Below are 22,551 nucleotides of genomic sequence, written 5' to 3'. Positions count from 1 at the left end.
ATTAGTTGCAAATCAAATTAAATCATCTACAAATGCTTGTGACATTGCAGAGGGAAAGTGATGCAACTGAAGATGGCTATGCTGAAGGCAATGCCTCAGTCATACTGATGGGATTTGATTGCTTTCCATTAACAACTATTTTTTCTGTGGAAGATGCAACACTAGGCTATGGGAAGATTGTCTTCAGTTTTACTTGTACAGCACTCCATCAATTGATGCTTTGATGTGCAGGATAGTGACCTTTGTCTCCTTTGTGCAATGTAATATTTCTGCCCAGGATTGGACAATGGCTGCAGTTAGGTTTGGAATTGAGTGGTCCAGACAAAATTCAAACTGGGTATTCATGAGCAAGGTCTTGGCCCTGAGTACTACTGAATATCATTGATGACATTTTACTTCGTTTTATTGTTGAATGAAAATAGACTGGTAGTAATAGAAAATAGACAGTAATTAGTTGGAATGGATTTCTCTTTATTGTGTTGATTGTCTCTGTCCATTTTATGTTCTCCATTAGCTTCAGTTGAAGGTATAAATGGAGGATTTATTGAACATACTATTATGCAGTTTACTTCAGTGTATTTATATCAACTGCTTTTTGAGATCTATTTATCTGTTATTCCATTGACCAATTGAAAGCGTGTTGAGGGTTTGGATGTCATCCAGCAACTTGATCCTCGGAGTTTTGCAGAGATTTGTGTATCCAACAAATTCCAAATATTTTATCACAATGCTTGTGTGTGAGAAGTCAGTGAACATCTTTTACTAGCTTGGTAATTAGTTTGTTTATTCCTGAAGAGTAAGGTGTTGCTCCTTAAACTTTTTTTTAGCATTTCTTCATTTTTCTTTCTCCCCTCCTACCCCTCCCCCACACACCCAGTGTATTAAACATTCTGTACCAACTTTGCATAACAAGCTGTCAGCATTTATGATTACTGAGATTTCTTCTTTTTTTCTCTCTGTGTACCACTAGTTATACTAGTCAGCAAATTCATATTTGAATAGTTTATTGAAAGAATGTCTTGTATTTTCTGTCATTTTGTAATTGGCTTTTATCTGTAACCTTGGCAGTTTGTCCTTGCTCAGTGTAGTGGAGTTGAATCATTGACCTATCTACAAGTTGGGGAAGCTTAATTGCAAGTCATTAGCTATCACTAGAAAAAGGACGATTCTTATTTAGTTCCCTGCTGTTTACTGAGTTTCAACTTGACAGGATGTTTGTTTATGTGTAGTAAGTTCTGTTGTGTGGAAAGGAGTAGAGCCACTGCTGCAGTATTAAAACCATAATACTTCAAGTTGCTGAGCAGTGAAATCTAAAATGAAAGCATGGTAGTACTCGGCATATTGGGGCAACATATGTAAAGAGAGATGAACTGGATAAATTTTACATAGAAACATAGAAAACCTACAGCACAATACAGGCCCTTCAGCCCACAAAGTTGTGCCGAACATGTCCCTACCTTAGAAATTACTAGATTTACCTATTGCCCTCTATTTTACTAAGCTCCATATACCTATCCAAAAGTCTCTTAAAAGACTACTGTATCCGCCTACACCTCCTTTGCCGGCAGCCCATTCCACGCACTCACCACTCTCTGCGTAAAAAATCTTACCCCTGACATCTCCTCTGTACCTACTCCCCAGCACCTTAAACTTGTGTCCTCTTGTGGCAACCATTTCAGCCCTGGGAAAAAGCCTCTGACTATCCACACAATCAATGCCTCTCATCATCTTATACACATCTGCCAGGTCACCTCTCATCCTCCGTTGCTCCAAGGACAAAAGGCCGAGTTTACTCAACCTGTTCTCATAAGGCCTGTTCCCCAATCCAGGCAACATCCTTGTAAATCTCCTCTGCACCCTTTTTATGGTTTCCACATCCTTCCTATAGTGAGGTGACCAGAACTGAGCACAGTACTCCAAGTGAGGTCTGACCAGAGTGCTATATAACTGCAACATTACCTCTTGGCTCCTAAATTCAATTCCATGATTGATGAAGGCCAATACATTGTATGCCTTCTTAACCACGGCGTCAACCTGCGCAGCTGCTTGGAGCGTACTATGGACTCGGATCCCAAGATCCCTCTGATCCTCCACAGTGCCAAGAGTCTTATCATTAATATTATATTCTGCCATTCTGCCATCTGGGTGATCTTCAGAATTTACCAGTTCCAATGCAAGCAAGAAAAGCTGGTTAATTGAAAATGCAAATTCAAAGTTTAGTATTTAGCGCAACAGTCTGTTTGCTTTTCGATGCATGGTTATGGTTTGGTGGGATTGGATGTTATGAAGAAGATAAGCTGGCCGAGACCCAGTTCACTGCAAGAATCAGTTCAGCTAGATGAATAAGGAAGTGAAGCTGTTTTCAACTTCAATGCAGAACCTTTGTTGCTTGTGGCTCAAGGTGACCTCGAGTTTCTAGTAGCTTGTCACTTTATTTTATGTATTGTGGCGACCCGCTTCCTAGCGCACTCGAACCGGCTCACAAATAGCCAGCGCGCCGGCACAAAGGCCAGTCCCAAAAGGGCGCCAGGTCTGCTTCACCAACAAAGAGAAAAGTCTGCGCGGGATTGTGAGTACGTGCCCCCTACAGCATCCGCGCCCGCGCAAGGCTGTGAAGTTCGAATAAAATCTTCTTTAACTGCAGTTTCCCGACTCCGTGTCGTTATTTTAGCGCTGCGTGTAGCACACGGCTACAGTATCCCACTTCCACACTGACACCTCTTTGTTTGGCCTCTTCCAATAAAGCCCAAGATAAGCTTGAATGACAACATCTCATCTATTTTCTGGGAATGCTCCAACCCTCAAAGCTTATTGAATTTGATAACAGATAACTAAGCCTTTCTTGTTTGTGGTAGAACTGGGCAGTTCTAATGCCAGGTCATCTGACTATAACACTCATCTATTCTGTTCTCTTTTCACAGATGCTGCCAGATCTTCTGAATATCTCCTTCATTTCAGTTTTTCAAGTTTTTGTCGTGTTCTGCATCACTGTATTTAATTTTCTCTCCCTCTCTTTTGTTCTTATTCATCTCTTACCATTTGCACTCCTGCAGGCAGGTCAGCTATGATTTCACAACATTTTTTGTCCCCTGGGTAATCTTGGTCTCCATAATATGACGGAGATTCTCTTGATCTCTCAGCATTACCAGAACTTAAAACAAGCTGATTTCCTCATTTTTCCACCTGTTGAATAGTCCTCTCTGCTCAGATCCTCCATGGCTTCCTAAACACTTGGAACATTTTAAAATTTATTTCAGATTGCCAGCATCCACAGATTATTTTGTTTCTTGACCATTTTGAAAACTTGAATCAGTATTGGGTCAAAAAAAAATCAGTTCACTTCATTTTCTAGAAAGACTTGTGCAGACAAATTGCTGGTACAGTAGGAATCAATTGCAAAGATTCTGCTCAAATGCATTTGACTGCGTGTGTTAATCGCAACTTTCAGTTGAAATTGTAAGATTTACAACTACATGAAGGTGAAGAGTAGCTAAAGAAAGTGGCCCTGTCAGAGGTGATCAGGGAGGTCTGGCATCAGTGTCTTTGTTGTACACTACCTGAAATTTACTTGCTTTTGAAAGTTTATTGTAGTGGATTAACACAATTAGCCTTGCACATCTGGCCCTGTTGAGTCCGGCTGGTTGGACAATGTGAGCATTTTGTTCAAGTAATTTATTGGATAGAGTGGGCATTTTGTTCAAGCAATGTATTTGATTTGGCCCACTGTCATGAATTTTTCTGTTTTATGCAGAATTCTTGATATTTACTTGAATACTATGAGAAAGTCTGCAGATGCTTGAAGTCCAAAGCAACTCGTATAAAATGCTGGAGGAATTCAGCATACAGCATGTATGGAAATGAATAGATAGTCGATGTTTCATCTGAGACCCTTCTTCAGGAAGGGAGAAGATGCCAGAATGAAAAGGTGGGGGTTGGAGAAGGAGTCTGATGGGAGAGGAGAGTGGAGTAAAGGAGAAAGGGAGCCAGAGGCAAGCAATAGCCAGGTAAGAAGAAATAAAAGGTCAGAGAGGAGAATAGAGAAGGTGGGGGGATTTGTTTACCAGAAGGAGAAATCGATGTTCATGCTTTCAGGTGAAGGCTACCCAGATGGAACAGAATGTGTTCACTCTGAAGTGACTATCTTGGCATAAATGGAGGCCATGGACTAACATATTAGAATGGGAATGGGAATCAGTATCAAACTGTTTGGCCACCGGGAAGTCCTGCTTGTGGTGGATGGTGTGGAGGTGCTTGAGAAGCAGTCCCCATTTTACAACAGATCTCACCAATGTAGAGGAGGTTGCATTGGTGAGAATAGATTCACTGGTAAACTGTTGCCTCATCTAGAAGGATTACCTTACTTATTGGATGCCTGGAATATGCAAGTGCAGCAGATTTCAATTTTCTCACATGAGAATGCCATTTTGTTCCAGCTGTATCCTGCCATTAAGCTTCTCATGGAACCTATTGGGGGAATAGCTATTTCATGCAGATTCTCAGTATTTAAAGATGGGTATCTGCCTATTGAATGGAATTGCTACATCAACAGATATAAATTTCAGGTAATTTGTCTTTCTGTTTGAGTTGAATAAAGTGCATTCAAACATTTTAACCATTTCTAGTGAATGTATTTTTTTCTTATAAATTAAAGCAAAATGAGGAATTAGTTCATTAAATGACTGTTACAGTCATGTTGTGTTTGGCAGTTGTGATAACCTGTTAAGTCTGGGGCTTGACTCAGCGAACTGTCAAAGCATTTTCAGGGGTATTGGTGAGAAGGTACTGTTTCTGATTGGAAATCCATTAGCAGTGTGATATTTTGCTGGTTTTGTTCAGGAAGTTTGTATCTGGGATGTGTTCATAGCAAGTACAGTAGGAGAGCGATGAGCATGTCCAGAGTATTGCTTCTTGGAAATTGTAGGTCAAAAAAAATTCTTGGAGATGGATAAGCAACCAGTGTTTAATGATTAGGAATATTAAATCATGATTAGCACAAGAAAACATGCATTAGAGAAATTTGAGGTACTAAATTAGACAAGTAAGTAGTGTCTGATGGTCTCCATTCCTGGATTCTAAAAGAGGCGATTGTATAGATAATGGTTACGTTAGCAATCTAAGTTCCAGAATTCCATAATTTCTAGGATTGTCCCAGCACATTAGTTGGAGAACCAGAAAACCTGATACACGTATTGACAAAGGTAAGGACACTAATGAAGCTTTAAGAAAATAGCAGTAAATGATGGAAATAATCGGCTTGTCAGGTCATTATGCTTTGGAAAGAGAAATAGAGTTGACATTTCAGGTTGAACATTCTTTGTCAGAATATTCTCTAGGGACAGAATGGCCTCCCCTGCTAAATCTCATCTTAATACATATTGACTTTATCCATTTGAGCAATTTGTTGCTCTTTATGATAAAGAGAAGGTAAGACAAACACAAATAGGGATTAAAACAGTTACATTTCACAAGTTGGCTTTTATTTGCAGTGAGTATGGTGCTTTAAGGAAATGTTCATGTTTGTCTGCATTATTGCAGCTTTCCTGGTTTATATTGTGAAAGAAATGTCCTTTTCAGCTTTCCATGACTGCACAGCTGTCATTAAATAGATTACTCTCCAGTTGTGGCAGTGTAATTCTTGTCTGTAAAGGTATGAGAACACAGATTTCAGTGGATTTTCCCCCATTTATCTCAACAGCTTTACATTTGCTACCAAGTATGAAGGGAGGAAATGCTTCGGACGTTTCTGATAAGTCTAGTGAATGGTATTTCCACTAGATATACTGCCTGGTGTGACATGACTAGGCATGTATAAAGTGTCAGAACGATATAGTTAGTATATTGATATAATTTGTTTTTGTTTTCAACTGAATGTAGCCAATTCAGTGATAGACTCTGACCGTGTAACAAGAGCAGTCTACTTTTCTGGTATTTATGGAAGATGACGCTCAAGAATTGTGTATCTGTCAAATGTATTGGACCAAAAGAAATAGGAGTAAAATTAGGTGTTTCAGCCAATTGAGTTTGCTCCACCATACAATCATGCCTGATTTATTATTCCTCTCTAACCCAATCTCCTGCCTTTTGCCTGTAATCTTTGTTGCCCTTACTAATCAAGAGCCTATCAAGGTCCACGTTAAGCATACCAAATGAATTGGCCTCTACAGCTGTCTATGGCAGCGAATTCCAAAGATTCGCCACCTGGTGGCTAAATGTTGATTGACTTAGGGCATTTGTTCAGCTTCAACGGAATCTTAACCATCACATCACTTACTATAAGTGTAAGCTAATCGAATGCTGATTAATGACTTCTGTTAATATAGCATGTAAATCTTTATTTTAACAAAATAATAGTGAATGTAATGTCTTCCACCTCCCAGTTGCTAAACATTTCACTCTCTTCTTGCATTAAATCAGCTGATTTTGTTTTTGCTTTATATTTTTAAGCTGTTTGTCGAACTGGAGGACTCTTGGTAGTTCTAGAGGTTTGTAAGTGAGGGTAGATGAATAGTAGCAAAGTCTGATATTTGAATTGAGTGTAAGAGTTGGTGGACATAATAATGTTTAATATGGTGAAGTTGCAATGGTTAGGAAGATTTGCAGAAACATAGAATTACTATAGCTGAAATAGAAGTCATTTGACCTACTAAATAAGTGTTGCTCATTGTAGAGCAATTTACTTGGTCCCATTTTCTCACTCTTTCCATGTCTCTCCATAGCCCTGCAGATTATTTTCCCTCATGCTCATCAAATTACCTTAAAGACTCTGATTGGATTTTTTTCCAGCACAATTAAAAACAGTGGGTTCCAGACCATAACCATTTTGTATTTTGACTTCTGATTTTCCCCTGTATCTTCTGCCTGCCCGTCTCTTTGAATCTATATAAGGGGTGATTGATAAGTTCATGGCCTAAGGTAGAAGGAGTCAATTTAGAAAACATAGCACATTTATTTTTCAACATAGTCCCTTCCTACATTTACACACTTAGTCCAGCGGTCGTGGAGCATACGGATCTTGGACCTCCAAAAAGTGTCTACGGCAGGAGTGGTTGATGAGTTGGTGGCCTAAGGTAGCAGGAGATGAGTTATACAGCTCTCGTTACATGCACATGCAGTTCTTTGAGTGATTATGTAGAAAGTTTGAAGTTAATAACTCATCTCCTTCTACCTTAGGCCACAAACTTATCAATCTCCCCTCGTATGTTGTACTAGTCATCAGAAGAGCTGGTAATGTGAACAGTTTCTCCCTATTCACCCTGTCTAAACAGATCATGATCTTGTTTACCTCTTACAAATCTGCCTCAGCTGTCTTTGCTTGAAGCAGAATAGTCCCTGCCTCTCCCCTGTAATCAGGCAGCTGAAACCAGTTTTCCCTGTAAAGGTCCTTTCTAGAGGTTTGTAATGTCCTGCCTAAAATTGGAGTGGTAGACAGAGTCAGAGTTGGAACTTAGAGGCTTCCATGAGAAGAGACTGAAGCCAAAGAAACAGGTAAGAAGATTAGGGTTTTCCTTTCATTATTGCTGATTTGGTCTTGGTTGCCCATAGTACAGTGCAGACAGGATGGCTGATATTGCAGTAGAATGCCCCTCCTCTAGGATGTGGGAATTCATGGAATCTGATGGTCTCCGTGATTACTACACTTGCGGGAAGAGCAGCCAATTCTAGTTCCTGAAAGACCACATTAAATAGTTTTTAAATAGTTTAAATAATTTATTACTTTATTGTCACCGAACAATTGATACTAGAGCGTACAATCATCACAGTGATATTTGATTCTGTGCTTCGTGCTCCCTGAAGTACAAATCGAAGTAAATATAATAAAAATTTAAATTATAAATCATAATTAGAAAATAGAAAAGGGAAAGTAAGGTAGTGCAAAAAAAGCCGAGAGACAGGTCTGGATATTTGGAAGGTACGGCTCAGATCCGGGTCAGGATCCGTTCTGCAGTCTTACCACAGTTGGAAAGAAACTGTTCCCAAATCTGGCTGTATGAGTCTTCAAGCTCCTGAACCTTCTCCCAGAGGGAAGAGGGACAAAAAGTGTGTTGGCTGGGTGGGTCGTCTCCTTGATTATCCTGGCAGCACTGCTCTGACAGTGTGCCGTGTAAAGTGAGTCTAAGGATGGAAGATTGGTTTGTGTGATGTACTGGGCTGTGTTCACTATCTTTTGCAGCTTCTTCTGGTCTTGGATGGGACAACTTCTATACCAGGTTGTCATGCACACTAGAAGAATGCTTTCTACGGTGCATCTGTAAAAATTAAGGAGCTGGAGTTGGATGAACTTAGGATCATTCAGGAGACAGAGCAGTTGTTAGATAAGACATGTGAGCATGTGGTTATACCCAGGGTGCAGCATCCAGGGAGTAGATGGGTGAACATCAAGAGGTAAAAGCAGAAAGAAGTCAGTGCAGGGTCCCCTGTGGCTATTCCCCTCAGCAAAAGGTATATCCCTTTAGATATTGCTGCGAGGGATGACCTATCTGGGTAAGAAAGCAGCAGTCAGATCAGCTCTAAGCCTCAGAAGGGTGGGGTGAAGTCAGGTGGAGCAATAGTCATAGGCGCTGGATAGTTAGGAGGACAGATAGGAGATCCTGTGGCAGCAAAAGATGCACCAGTATAGTGTACTGCCTCCCGGGTGCTAGGGTCCACGATGTCTCTGAGCAGTTGCAGAATATTCTTGAAGGGGAGGGTGAGCAGGCAGAGGTTGTGATACATATTTGTACTAATGGCATAGGCAGGAGAGGGGTAGAGGTCTTGTGCAGTTAAGTTTAGGGAGTTAGAAAGGAGGCTGAAGCACAGGATCTCCAAGGTGGTAATCTCCATATTAATCCCAATGCAACGAGCTAGGGAAAGTCAGAACAGGAAGATGGTACAGTCAAATGAGTGGCTGAGGAGATGGCACAGGAGGCAGAGTTTTAAGTCCTTGCATCATTAGAACCTTTTCTAGGGAAGGGTTGACCTGTACAAGTGGGAGTGGTTGCACTTGAACTGGAGGGGAACCAATATCCGGGGAGGGAGGTTTGGTCATGCTATTGAGGAAAATTTAAACTAGATTTGCAAAGGGCTGGGAACTGAAGGGAAGAGGCAGAGGATGGGGCGGTTGGTACACAAGTAGAGATGATAGAGTAAAGTTGCACTGAGCCAGATGGTTTGAGATATGTCCGTTTAAATGCAAGGAGTATCATAAACAAGGGGGATAAACTTAGAGCTTGTATCAATATATTGTTGTGGCCATTGCAGACACTGGGATGTCTCAAGGGGCAGAAATAGCTGCTGAGTGTGCTGCACCAGATGTTCAAAAAGAAAAGCACAGGGAGGGAGATAAGAGGTGGGACATGTATTGTTAATTAGGGATAGTATCACAGCTGCACAAAAGGAGGAAGTCATGGAGGGATTGTCTACTCTGTGTGGGTGGAAGTCAGAAACAGGAAAGGAGGGATGTACTGTTTTTTTTATTGGACACCCTCCCCCCAGTAGTAATAGAGCAGATGGGGAGGCAGATTCTGGAAAGGTGCAATAACAATAGGCTTGTTATGATGGGTGATTTTAACTTGGAACTTAAAAAATAGGAGCAGGAGAAGGCCATCCGGCCTGTCGAGCCTGCTGCGCCATTCAATAAGATCATGGTTGATCTGGCCGTGGACTCATCTCCACCTACTTGCCTTTTCCCCATAACCCTTCATTCCCCAACTATGCAAAATCTATCCACGCTTGTCTTATATATATTTACTGAGGAAGCCTCAACTGCTTCATTGGGCAGAGAATTCCACAAACTCACCACTCTCTCGGAAAAGCAGTTCCTCATCTCCATCCTAAATCTACTCCCCCCGAATCTTGAGGCTATGTCCCCTCATTCTAGTCTCACCTACCAGTGGAAACAACTTTTCTGCCTCTATCTTATCTGTACCTTTCATAATTTTATATGTTTCCATAAAATCTCCTCTTATTCTTCTGAACTCCAGCGAGTACAGTCCCAGGGGACTCTCCTCAGAGTCTCACCCCCTCATCCCTGGAATCAACCTCCTCTGCACTGCCTCGAAAACTGGTATATCCCTCCTCAAGTAAGGAGACCAGAACTGCATGCAGTACTCCAGTAATATTTTTTACCATTTAAATAATAATCTGCTCTTTGACTCTTCCTTCCAAAGTGGATGACCTCAGATTTCCCAACATGGCACACTCTATCCTCGTTATTTGCGTCTCCAGACGCACCTATTTCTACAAACTTCTCCTTATATGCGTCCAAAACTCACAGTTAGTGAGACTGTTGGGACGAAAAGCACCACTTTCCTGCCAATACAAGTCACATGCGTACGCCTTGCAGTCTCACTCCCGCCAGTCTTACATTGGTTTTGGCAGCAGATGTGCGATCTTGTGCTCTTAAATTTCTGTTGTTATTACCTTTGGTGCACTGATTTTGTGCTTGAAATATTTAACTGTGCCTCCTAAGCATCCTTTGTGAAGTCCTTGGCCATCAGCCAAATGGCTGCTGAATGCTACCCTTTGCAGTTGTGGGCTATGATAGTTGAGTTAGGCATCACACCAAAGCAGGTGTTTAATGCAGACGAGACCAGGCTTTTTTAGAACTGTATGCCGAAACGCACTTACGTAAGTAAGGATGAAAAGACTGCGTCAGGTTTCAAGGCAGCAAAGGATAGATTGACTCTGCTTTTGTGCTGCAATGCTGAAGGAGACTGTAAGATGAAGCCTCTCTTAGTTTACCGTTCACTAAATCCCCGTGCTCTTAAGGGGTTGAGTAAGAATATGCTTCCTGTCCACTGGGCAGCTAACAAGAAAGCATGGGTCACTGGTCAAATCTTTGAAGATTGGTTTGTTAATCATTTTGCTGTTGAGTCTTAATGCTACTGCTGGGAACAGAATCTTGCCTTTAAAGTTCTTTTGTTTCATGACAATGCGCCAGCCTATCCTAAACATTTAGACATCCTAAACCTGCCAATGTTGGTGAGTACTGTACACCCTAGTATGCTAACTTTCTATGATTTATTACGTTGAATATTACCTTAAATTGATGAAGTATAAGACGAATGTTGCCTTGTGGTACTGCTTTTGTCGTATTGGTATGAAGATGTGAATAAATTACAGATAAAACATATTTAGGAAGCCCTCCAGAACGCATCCCTATTTTCTCCATTTAAATAGTTGTTCACATTATGCGTTTTCCATACTATGTGTTGACTGCAAGGAACCTATCCCCCGCATATAACGAGGATAGGGTGTATTCCATCTGCCGGACCCTTGCTCGCTCACTTAACCTATCTATATCTCTCTGCAGACACTCCATATCTTCTGCACAATTTGCTTTTCTGCTCAGTTTAGTATCATCAGCAAACTTGGATGCACTACAGTTGGCCCCCTCTTCCAGATCATTAATGTATTTCGTGAACACTTGCAGGCCCAGCACTGACCCCTGAGGTACATCGCTCACTACTGATTGCTAACCAGAGTAACACATGTGTGTTACTCCAACTTGGGATAGTCAGCATGTCTTTGTCAAGGGTAGATCGTGACTTTGAAGTCTGATTGAATTCTTTGAGAATGTAACAAAACACATTGAATGTAGATCATCAATGATGTAGTGTAGTGTATATGGATTTCAGTAAGGCATTTGATAAGGTTCCCCATGCAAGGCTCATTCAGAAAGTCATGAGGCATGGGATCTAAGGAAACCTTGCTGTTTGGGTCTAGAATTGGCTTGCCCACAGAAGGCAAAGGGCAGTTGTAAATGGTTCATATTCTGCATGGTGGTTGGAGACCAGTGGTGTTCTGCAGGGATCTGTTCTGGGACACCTCCTCTTTGTGATTTTTTAAAATATAAATCACCTGGATGAGGAAGTAGAAGGGTGGTTTAGTAAGTTTACTGATGACACAAAAGTTGGAGGTGTTGTGGATAATCCAGAGGGTTGTCAGACATTACAGCGGTAATACTCTTGGCGTTGTGTTGGATCAGAGAGATCGTGGATCCATAGGACACTCAAAGCACAGGTTAACACTGTTGTCAAGAAGGCATATGGTGTGTTGGCCTTCATCAACCGTGGGAATGAGTTCAAGAGCCATGAGGTATTGTTATGGCTATAGAAGACCTTAGTTAGACCCCAGCTGGAGCACTGTGTTCTGTTCTGGTCACCTCACCTTAGGAAGGATGTCTTAAAATATGGAAAACTACTATAAAAGAATATAATCTAGAGGAAGATATCACAATTCTTAAATGATGTGCATATGACTCTGATTTTACACCAAATAAATTGGATGCTAGATTTAAGGACTGGATAGCTAAAGGAATAACAGTTCTTTGCAACATAATGAAAGAAGGAACACTGTTCAGTTTTGAAATGCTTAAAAAGAAACACTTATTAGAAAAGCAAGATTTTTTATCAGTATTTACAGATGCGACAATATGTTAATAAGACGCTTAAAAATGTAACCAAGGCAAATACATGCTTGATAGAGCTCTTTAGAAAAGCATATAATTCAGATAATGGTAGTAGAATCATTTCAAGCATGTATAAGGGGTTGTTAAATCTTAAAGCACATTTGACTTCATACATTAAAACAAAATGGGAGAAGGAAGGAGAGATAATTATATCTGAGGAAGGATGGACAACAATATGGAGGTATCAATGGAAGTGTACCAGTTCTCAGAAATGGAGGGAGTTTGGATGGAAAAACTTGATAAGATATTTTATTACACCCTCTCAGAAATCCCATTATGATAGTAACCTCCCTGTTTGCTGGAGAAATTGTGGAAATCAAAATGCAAATCATTATCATATTTTTGGGACTGTCCTGTTATCAAAGACTATTGGAGGGGGATTGACAATGCCCTACAAGACATCTTTAAATGTGAATTACCCTTAGAGAATAAGACCATATATTTTGGGTATATACCTCAAGAATGTTTGAAAAGAGATAAATATTTAATGAATATACTGTTGGTGGCTGGTAAAAAGATTCTTACTAGGAAATAGTTATCACAGGACAGCCCAACTTTTAAATACATGGATGGAAATTACAATGGACATTTACAAAATGGAGAAGATAGCAGCATCTGTTAATCATAAGCTGGAACAATTTGATTCATATTGGGAAAAATGGTTTAACTACATAATGCCTCATAGGCCTGATTTTATTCTCACAAATCAATGAATCTGTTGTTAAAAAAAATCACTCCCTACTTGTACATAGTTCTTTCCTTTTGCTTGTTTTTTCTTTCCACTCTTTTCTATAAGTGTATACCTCAGATAAATACTTTGTGGAGATTTGTGATATATATGATTATATGATATATATGTACAATGTCTGAAATACATCTTATGGAAATGTTTGATGATAAACTTCAATAAAAAAATAAATTACAAAAAAAGGAAGGATGTGGATACTGTAGAGAGAGTGCAGAAGAGATTTACAATGACATTGCCTGGATTGGAGATTGTGCCTTATGAGAATAGGTTGAGTGAGCTTGGCCTTTTCTCCTTGGAGCGACGGAGGATGATAGGTGACCTGATGGAAATGTATAAAGTGATGAGAGGTATTGAACATATGGATAGCCAGAGTCTTTTCCCAGGGCTGAAATGGCTAACACAAGGGGACATTGTTTTAAGGTGCTTGGAAGTAGATAGAGGGGGTCGTCAGAGGTAAGTGTTTCACACAATGCCCTGCCAATGGTGGTAGAGGCAGATACAGTCGGGTCTTTGAAGAGACTCTTAGGTAGGTGCATGGAGCTTTAGTTTCTAGAGTAGGTTACATGGTCGGCACAGCATTGTGGACTGAAGGGCCAGTAATGTGCTGTGGATTTGTGATTAGAAATGGGTGCAGATTTCAAGTTTGGCTTATTTAGGTTTTTCTAAAGGTTCAAAAAATCTCCCTGCTTTTGAGTTCAGCCTCTATATATGGTACAGGAACCCATATGCTTAAGCAGTCCATCTTTCTACATGTACTTACTCTTTAGCATGTGTATTATTGTCTCCCTTCTATCATTCTGCTGAAGTGTATTTCTTCAGCTTACCTGTGACCTCTCTGTCCATTCTGGTAGCCTCTAGGTTCTCTTGTTATCTTCTCATATTGTGTATCACACCTCTGCAGGTTTAGTGTTGCCTGCAAATAGAAATTTTGCTTCTGCAAATGCTGAGAATATATATAACAAAAAAAATGTATTTGCCTTGACATTGGCAGCCAGGGCGCATCACTGTCTACTGTCCTGCAGTCTGAAAAAGTGACCAGTTATCAGAGCTCTCTTTTTGCCCTCGAGTCAGTTAGTTTTTTTTATTCAACCTACCATTGTTTGAGTTACAGTTTTTCTGAACTGTTATTTTGAAAATCTGCTTTAATGGTATTGTTTGCATTCCCTTCACTTTTGTTGTTTATCTCATCAAAAAAAAATCCTAGAAAACCATCTGTATTGTGACTTTCTGTGAAGTGAACCTCGTCTTTCCTTTCAATCTCATATTATAAATAGAGATGTGATCCTCCCAGATGTTTTGCTTGCATATTAAGCCATTTTATGAGTGATAAAGTGATGCTATGCTGTTATTAAACAGAAAAGGCTAACATTTATCTTATGGAAGGGGGAAGGTAGGGTGTAGTGGAGTTTAGTTTGCAGAATGTACAGGGTTCTGAAAGAAATAAATAATAATGTTTTTATATTTTTGTGACACATTATGATTTGGATTTAGGGCAATAAAATTTGGATACGCTGTCACCGCATGTTTGTTGGTTTGGGGGTCACAGCTGAGTCCCGACACCCACTTCCTTTCCAGTCTGATGACAGACATGTGAATATTTTCTATGACATACAAAACATGGATTAGGAAAAGGTTTAAGAAGTGATGATACCAGGGAAAGGGATAGGATTTGAGGATTGTGTTTCTCTCTAAAACAGCAGCAGTAAATTAAGACAACTGGACTTGCTGTGTTGTTTAGAACTCTTAGATGAGTGGCAAAAAGTTTTATAGACAACACAGGAAGTCCATTTGCCTTGATTAACTGCCGCTGTGACCTGGATGACTGAGAACCTTTATAGAGGATTGTGATTTTTTTGAGAAAGAAGATGTTGAAGGCCCCTGGACTGAGTGGAAGTGAAGTAAAAGCTGAGGAATTACTTTAAGGAGCTATCCATGGCAACTGTGTCTCTCCACATGCTTACCTTTTCATTTTTTCTAAACCTGATGTAGATTAATTGACCTGAAAAATTATCGATGTCTGTCTCTGTACAAATGCTGTCTAGTCTGTTGAGTATCCACATGGTTGAGAACTGCTACAAATGTAGCAGGAATAGGAGAGAAAGGACAGCTCATTGACCTCTCCAATTCTGCCTGGTTTGCTGAGTAAATCCAGTGTTCAGTGTTTACAGTGCAGCTTTGGCACTTTTTTGTACTAGTTTACAGTGCCTTGTAGAAGCATTCAGTCCCCAACCCTTTCTTCACATAAGTCAGAATTATAACCAGGGATTTTGATCAATTTAACTGAGAATTTTTATTTCTGAATCACATGCTCCTTCCCCCCCCCCCCAAAAAAAAAACAGGGACAATTGTAAAGCATGAAAAACTAAAAATACAAAAACTGAAATGTCAGCTGATCAAAAGTTTGTCCCTGTTTGCTCAGTACTTAGTTGAATTACCACTTGCAGCTAGTACCACTAGTAGTCTTTTTGGATAAATCCCTTTCAGCTTTGCACAACTCGATGGAACAAGCTTTGTCCATCCCTCCTTGCAAAACTGCTCAAGCTGTGCCTAGTTCGTAGGGAGCAGCGGTGGACAGCAATCTTGAGGTCTTGCTAAAGATATTTGATTGGGTACTCTGGGCCACTCAAGGACATCAGCTTTCTACATTTGAAGCCACGCTGTGCTTGCTCTGGTTGTGTGCTTTGGGTCGTTGTCCTGCTGAAAGAACAACTTCCTCTTCAGTTTAAGCTTTCTGCCAGAGGCTAGCAAATTTTTATTCAGTTTCTCTGTATTTAGCAGCATTCAGCTTCTTATCAATCCTGATCAGATTTCCAGTCAACGCTGCTGTGAAGTATCCCCATAGCATTATACTACATCCACCATACTTTACAGGAAGGGTGCTGTTACCTGGCTTATGCGCAGCACACCGCTCAATGTTGAGGCCAGAAAGTCCTTTCATCTCATCTGACTACAAGATCACATCTTTACAATATCCTTATCCACACAGATGCACTTTTGTTTTGGTCAGGGCTTCTTCCTTACCACTCTTCCACATATACCCTTGTGTGCAGGTGTTAGAGATTGTGGAGCCAGTTGCAGTCACTGATTTCTGCTGCTCACTCAGAGTGTCTGTTGGTGTCACAGTCACCTCTTTTAAAAGTGCCATTCTTCTCTGCCGACTAAGTTTAGAGGGGTGGTCTGACCAAAGCAGTGTGACTGTGGTTTCAGATGTTTTCCACTTTCTCACGATGGACTGCTCTGAGCTCCGAGGATGTTCAGATGGTCTTGTACTCTTCCTCACATTATCATTTCCCTGACTTCTCTTCAATGCTCTTTTGTCTTCATTTTGGTTTCTTCCCTTGAAAATCTACCGTAGTGATGTACCTTAGAGAGAAGGGGTGTTTATTATGAATTCATCGAAAACAGGTGATCCTGTAATATACCACGTCAACAAAATGAGTGAGTTGGTAAGGTAATATGTATATTGCACCCAAGGAAAGTTAGTGTAGTAATCACAAAGGGGATGAATACCTTTTCAGCCTCATAATTTTGGTAATTTTTTAGTAAATTGTTAGCAGGTTTTGGAATATTTCTTTTGATTTGACAATGTTTTGTAGATTAGCTCAAACATCCTACTTCAATGTACTTAATTTAGAAAATGAGTCAGTAAAATGTGAAAACGGTTCTGGGCAGGTGCTGAATACTTTTTCAGTGCACTGTCTCTAGTTTCATTATAAGGGATGCTGTACATAATACTCAATATGGAAAGAATTGGTGCTGTTCAAGTGGTCTATACCAATTGGAATACCTACAATTATAATAGAAAATGTTTGTTTTAAGAGCTTTATATGCATTATCAGTTTGCATAATGCTTCTGCTAAAATATTGTTTTTAAATTGGTGCCACTATTAATTGGGTTATGCGTATGAGTCTTATTGAATCTAATTGGCTTCAGTTGGTTATTTTAAAATGTTATCTTAATTTGTTGAGTTGGTAATTGTGCTCACTGCAATGCATTTCAAAGCCTTTGAATTCCCCTAAACCAGATGTGATTTATTGATTTTGGGAGCCTACTTGACTTGAGTCCCCTCAGGATCATGCACCCAAAATGCCAGGGAATGACATAATGGAGTTTTGTAATCTCTACTTGGATCAGTACATTCAGTTTCCAGTATACCACATCATGCTAATTCGGTTCTGCTGAATTAACAGCTTTGATCATTCTTGTTAGTAATCTTAAATAGGCTGGCAATCTTGATTATGTTGCTGAAGGTAAGATTCGGAGCTGATTTAACTGTAGCATATTATTAGCAATTCAGCAATCTGGAATTTACATGATTAGAATAATTGCTTTTCATTACTTTAAAAATTACCATTGATCATAAAATTGTACTAATTTTAAGTTCTGTAAAGTACCAGAAGTTGCAGTTCATAAACCGATACAGCTTGAGGATGGTCATTTATAGGGTACGATTCAGTTTGGTATAAATCAGTTATTGATATTTCTATATGTCCATGGAATAGAGATGCTGCAGCTGTAAGTCCAAATATAAATTTTCTCATACTTAGTAAAAAGAACAGTGATCAGATTATGCATTATCTGATAGAAATTGAGTCATTGTATTAGAGTATGTAAACAGGCCCTTTACCCCGTCTTGTCCGTACTGATCAAGGTGCCTATTAGAGCAAGTCCCATTTACCTGTGTTTGTCCATATCCTTCTAATCCCGTCCTTCCTATCTACTTACCTGTCTGAATGTTTTTTTTAAATGCTGTAACTGTATCCACCTCTAGCTTCTCTTCTGGCAGCTTGTTCTACATAATCACCACCCTCTGTGTTTTGCTCCTCAGACCACCTTTGAATTTCTTCCCTCGCAACTTAAATCTATGCCCTTCATAATTTTATTTATCTTTATAAGTCTAGTCCCGCAACCTCTTTCATTCCAGGGAAGATCTGAATCTAGTCTCTCTGCTTGTAACTCACCCTTCCAGTCCCAGCAACATCCTTGTGAATCTTTTCTCCTACCTCTTTAACTGAAGCACATCGTTCCTATAGTGTGGTGATCCAAACTGCACACACTGCTCCAATGCAGCCTCACTGACATCTTGTTCAGCTGCAACATGATATCCCAACTCAAATACTTAACGCCTGGGCTGCTAGTCTAATCCAGGCACTTTCCACAACCTTATAAAGGAGGATTAATAATTATAAATTTTAGTGAATGATCTTGAAATGGATATCTAATAAAATCGGTACAACCAATAATTCTGGCTTGATCTTGAATTAATGTTTTGCCTCGCTTGTCGCACACGAGTACCATTTTATGTAGTTGTTGCATTTAAATGAAACGTGGAACTGTTGTTGTCCTTCTGTATTTTAAGATGTCATGCCCATTTAATCTTGTATCACAAACAGATTTCCAAACGTTATATTTTAGCAGCTTAGTCACATTGTGGTGAGTAGTTGGTGCCCACTAGTCATCATCTGCCTATAGTAAAGGCTTGTTTATTCCTACTTTTTTTCAATTTGTTAATCTAAGTCTAAATTCACACTCAAAATTGATCCCAATTCTATGTAGTTTAACTTTGTTCACCGATTTACTTTGGTGGGACCTTACTGAAAATATTTAGAAAATCCATGTTCTGCATATCTACTTGTTACCTTTCATGTTCTATAAGAAATCCTCAAAAACACCTGCAAGATATTAGTCAAACATTATTTCTCTTTCATGAATTCACATTAAAGCTACTCAGTTCTATTAATTTCTAAGTATATTGATATGACAATTTTATTAAGGATTCTACCATTTCTCCAAAATCAGCCCCAGCCTTTCTTAATGAGCCTAAGCCCTGTCTCTTAGAATTTTTTCCCAGTAATTTCCCGACTCTTTATGCAAGGCTCTCCACTTATAATTATTTCACTTGGATAGAAGGAGAGTGGTTATTGAGATGAAGAAGAGTGCATAATGGTTTAAGGATATTTATAGTAGTGCACTTGTAAGTGCTTATCAAAACTAACCCCAGTCATTTTCGTTCTAAATATGCTGCTTGTGGGGAATTGGTCCAGTGGTTCTGCAGTCACTAAGAAGATAATTGATATTTAGTTTTCACTGGTTTTTTATCTGCTCAACTTCAAAGATATCAGGAGTAGAAAGTTCTACCGAGAAATAGTGCTTTAACGGCATAAAGAGACGGCTTTGCTTCCCAATCCTATTGTACTATTCAGTATTTTGTGGTTGAGCTGTGTCTCCTTTTATCTAAATTCCGCCCTTTTCCTTAAAAATATTAGTTTCTCTACTTTAAGCCCAATCTGAACTTTTAAAATTTGCATTAGACATATCAGAATCAGAATCAGACTTTAATCGCCAAGTACCTGTACATGTACAAGGAATTTACTTCCGGCAGATGTTGTCTCTCTGCTCATAACAATAATAATGATAAATATAAATGAAAATATAGATTATACATACAAGTAGTGCAATCCAAGTAATAGTTAGCCGACAGTTAACTGGCAGTTAACTGTTCAGCAAAGTGACCGCAGTAGGGAAAAACTTCTCCAGTGCCCATTAGTCTTAGTCTGGAGGGATCTGAAGCGCCTACCGACGGAAGCAGTTCAAACAGTCCGTGCGCAGGATGAGAGGAGTCCTTTATGATGTTCCCCGCCCTCTTCTTCAACCTGGAAGAGTACAGGTCCACAATCGAGGGCAGGGAGGCTCCAACGATGCGCTCAGCAGTCCTCACTTGTGCTTTCATGAAAGCATGGTTAGTTGAGCGTGAGCTAAAGTTGTCCTAACTGATGTGTTTCTTGCTCACTGCCTTATAAAAATCTTTAAATATCTTGCGATGCCTAGAAATAATGTTTTAGATATCTATCATCTTTTCATGATCTTTGACTTATTCTGGCAAAAGCGAGTTTCCCATGGATCTTTGGATGGACTTCAAATGTCAAACTCCTTTTTTTGATCTAGTACTTGATCAGTTGTGATCTGCAAATTTGGTCCTTTGTAGATGGAAATTACATCAATTTGAAATGCCAGCAACTGATCTTTCTTTTTCCTTGTTCATTAGGTTAACGTAACAGTGGATTACATCAGGCAAGCCACCCCGGCCACGAATGTGACCCCAGCATTCCCTGAACGCACCTGTTCTACAGTTACTATTGGTGGAATGTAAGTAGATCAAAGCTTGAGCAGATCTTAAAAAAACTTTGTGTTTTTTATTAATGGAAAATAATTATGTCATAAGACACTTGGCTGTGGGGAGAAAACAGGCTGGCAAATTTGGCATATCTGGCTTTTGGCTAACTGGGATAATGTTTTGAGTTATTCAATTTGTTTCAACTCCATTTAGTCTGGATAGTTACCTGAAAGGTGATTTTGGGCTTCAAATATATTAAACTGAAAGTTATACTACTTGAAACAAATGTTTGAAAATGATGGCATTGAGAGTTGCGGTTGTTGTATTCCTATATCCAGTCAAGACTGTTTAAGAAAAATTTGTTTCAGTAATTCTGTTTTCAGACAAAAGAAATTATTTGGCATTTGTGAAGAGTAATGTTGTGGTGAACTACATATATCTGTCTGGACATGCCCCCCACTGCTGACTGCTCCTGTGGCTCCTCCCACAGACCCCGGTATAAAGGCGATTGGAGGCACAGGCCCGGCCTCAGTCTCCAGGATGTTATGTGGTGGTCACTTGCTGCTTGTTCTTTCTTTCAGCGAATAAAAGCCTATATCTGGATTCACGTCTCCGAGAGTTATTGATGGTGCATCAAATGTGCAGTGATAATAATTGTATAAATATTGGTGCTGAATTAATTTGTCACGGTTTATTAATTCAGCTGGGGTTACCATTGATCCACTTGAAGAATTAATGACCCAGATTCTTCCTCCAAGTGTAGGCCCTCAGCTTCTTTCATTCTAATGAAAACAAGACCAATCTGTTAAATCTCTCTCCATAATTAATGTTCTCTAATCAGGCACCATCCTGATGAATCTTCTGCACTTTTTCCAGCTCAACAACTTCCTTTCTATAGTGTGGTGATCAAAATGCGCACAATCCCCAGTGCGGTCCAATCAGTCTTTTAGAAAACTCGTATGGTGCTGCAGAATAACTTTCTTAAGACCCAATAACATTACTCTCATGTCAAGATTCCCTACTTTCAACATACTGGAGGGTTACCATTGTCCAAAGAAATCACAGGACCAGCCATTTAAGTATCATGCCTTCAAGAGCAGGACCAAGGCTGGCTTTCTGTGAAGAGTAACTCACCACCTAACTAGAATGCAGTTGCTTTCAGCAAGAATTACAAGTTTAGGCATGTTTGTCACTGGATGTCTGAGATCTTACAACACTTAAAGAAGTTCAATATGCCAAGATGCTTGATTGTGTACTCCCCTTCAGCAGCAGATTTTGCCAATGGTATCTACACTCCACATGTAAATACTGAAAAAGCAACACATGCTTCCAATGTATAAAAAAATAAAATTTCACATGAGTGTTGCTATGTTGATCTATTCAGAGGGTGGTGATGGGGTAACTTTTTTGAATTGCCAGGGTGCTTCTGACCACTGCCTCTGACAGGATAGGGAGTGATAGTAATTGGAGATTGAAATTTAAGAGGAAATATTGTACATGTACTTGCTATTTCTCTTTTTGGTAGACGCTGACCCTGGTTGGGAAGAGCTGTGGCAAGCAGTTGTAGTGGATTCTGAAGATGGTACATACTGCACCGCAGTGTGGTGATTGTGAGAAAGTGTTTTTTTGCGGGGGTAAATGTAATGCTGTGCAGGCTACTAGTTTATATTGTTTGAGCTAGATGTGCTTAAACAAGTTGATAATACTCTTACTGAACATTTGTGACTTGTTGATCAGAAAGGTTTTGAGAAATTGTGAGTCATTTGCTGCAGATAATGCAGTGGTGCTAGAAAGTTTGTGAACCCTTTAGAATTTTTTTTTTCTGCATAAATATGACTTAATGTGATTAGATCTTCATGCAAGTCCTAAAACTAGATAAAGAGAAACCAATTAAACCAAAAATACAAAAAAATCACACTTGTACATTCATTTATTGAGAAAAGTGATCCATTACTACATGTTTTCGTTGGAAAAATTATGTGGGCCTTTGCTTTCCGTAACGTGTGATCCCCTTGTGCAACAATAACTTTAACCAAATATTTCTGGTAACTGGTGATCATCCTGCATATCAACTTGAAGGAATTTAGGCTATTCCTCCTTACAAAACTGCTTCACCTCTGGGATATTGGTGGGATTCCTTACATGAACTGCTTGCTTCAGGTCCTTCCACAACATTTCTATGGGATTAAGGTCAGGACTTTGACTTGGTCACTCCAAAATATGAAATTTCTTCTGCTTTA

At 39.6% G+C, this 22,551-nt stretch overlaps 1 protein-coding gene across 1 annotated transcript in view; it reads left to right on the top strand.

Annotated features, from left to right (window-relative positions):
* snd1 (staphylococcal nuclease and tudor domain containing 1) overlaps positions 1–22,551 on the top strand; it is a 990,315-nt gene that overhangs the window by 222,543 nt on the left and 745,221 nt on the right. The window contains exon 12 of the mRNA XM_059987006.1: positions 20,243–20,343. Within this exon, the coding sequence (XP_059842989.1) occupies positions 20,243–20,343 (101 nt within the window). The remainder of the gene's footprint in view (positions 1–20,242; positions 20,344–22,551) is intronic.

Source organism: Hypanus sabinus, chromosome 13 (assembly GCF_030144855.1).
Source record: "Hypanus sabinus isolate sHypSab1 chromosome 13, sHypSab1.hap1, whole genome shotgun sequence".
NCBI lineage: Eukaryota > Metazoa > Chordata > Chondrichthyes > Myliobatiformes > Dasyatidae > Hypanus > Hypanus sabinus.
The sequence above is the reverse complement of the archived record's forward strand: the minus strand, read 5'-3'. Positions and strand labels throughout refer to the sequence as shown.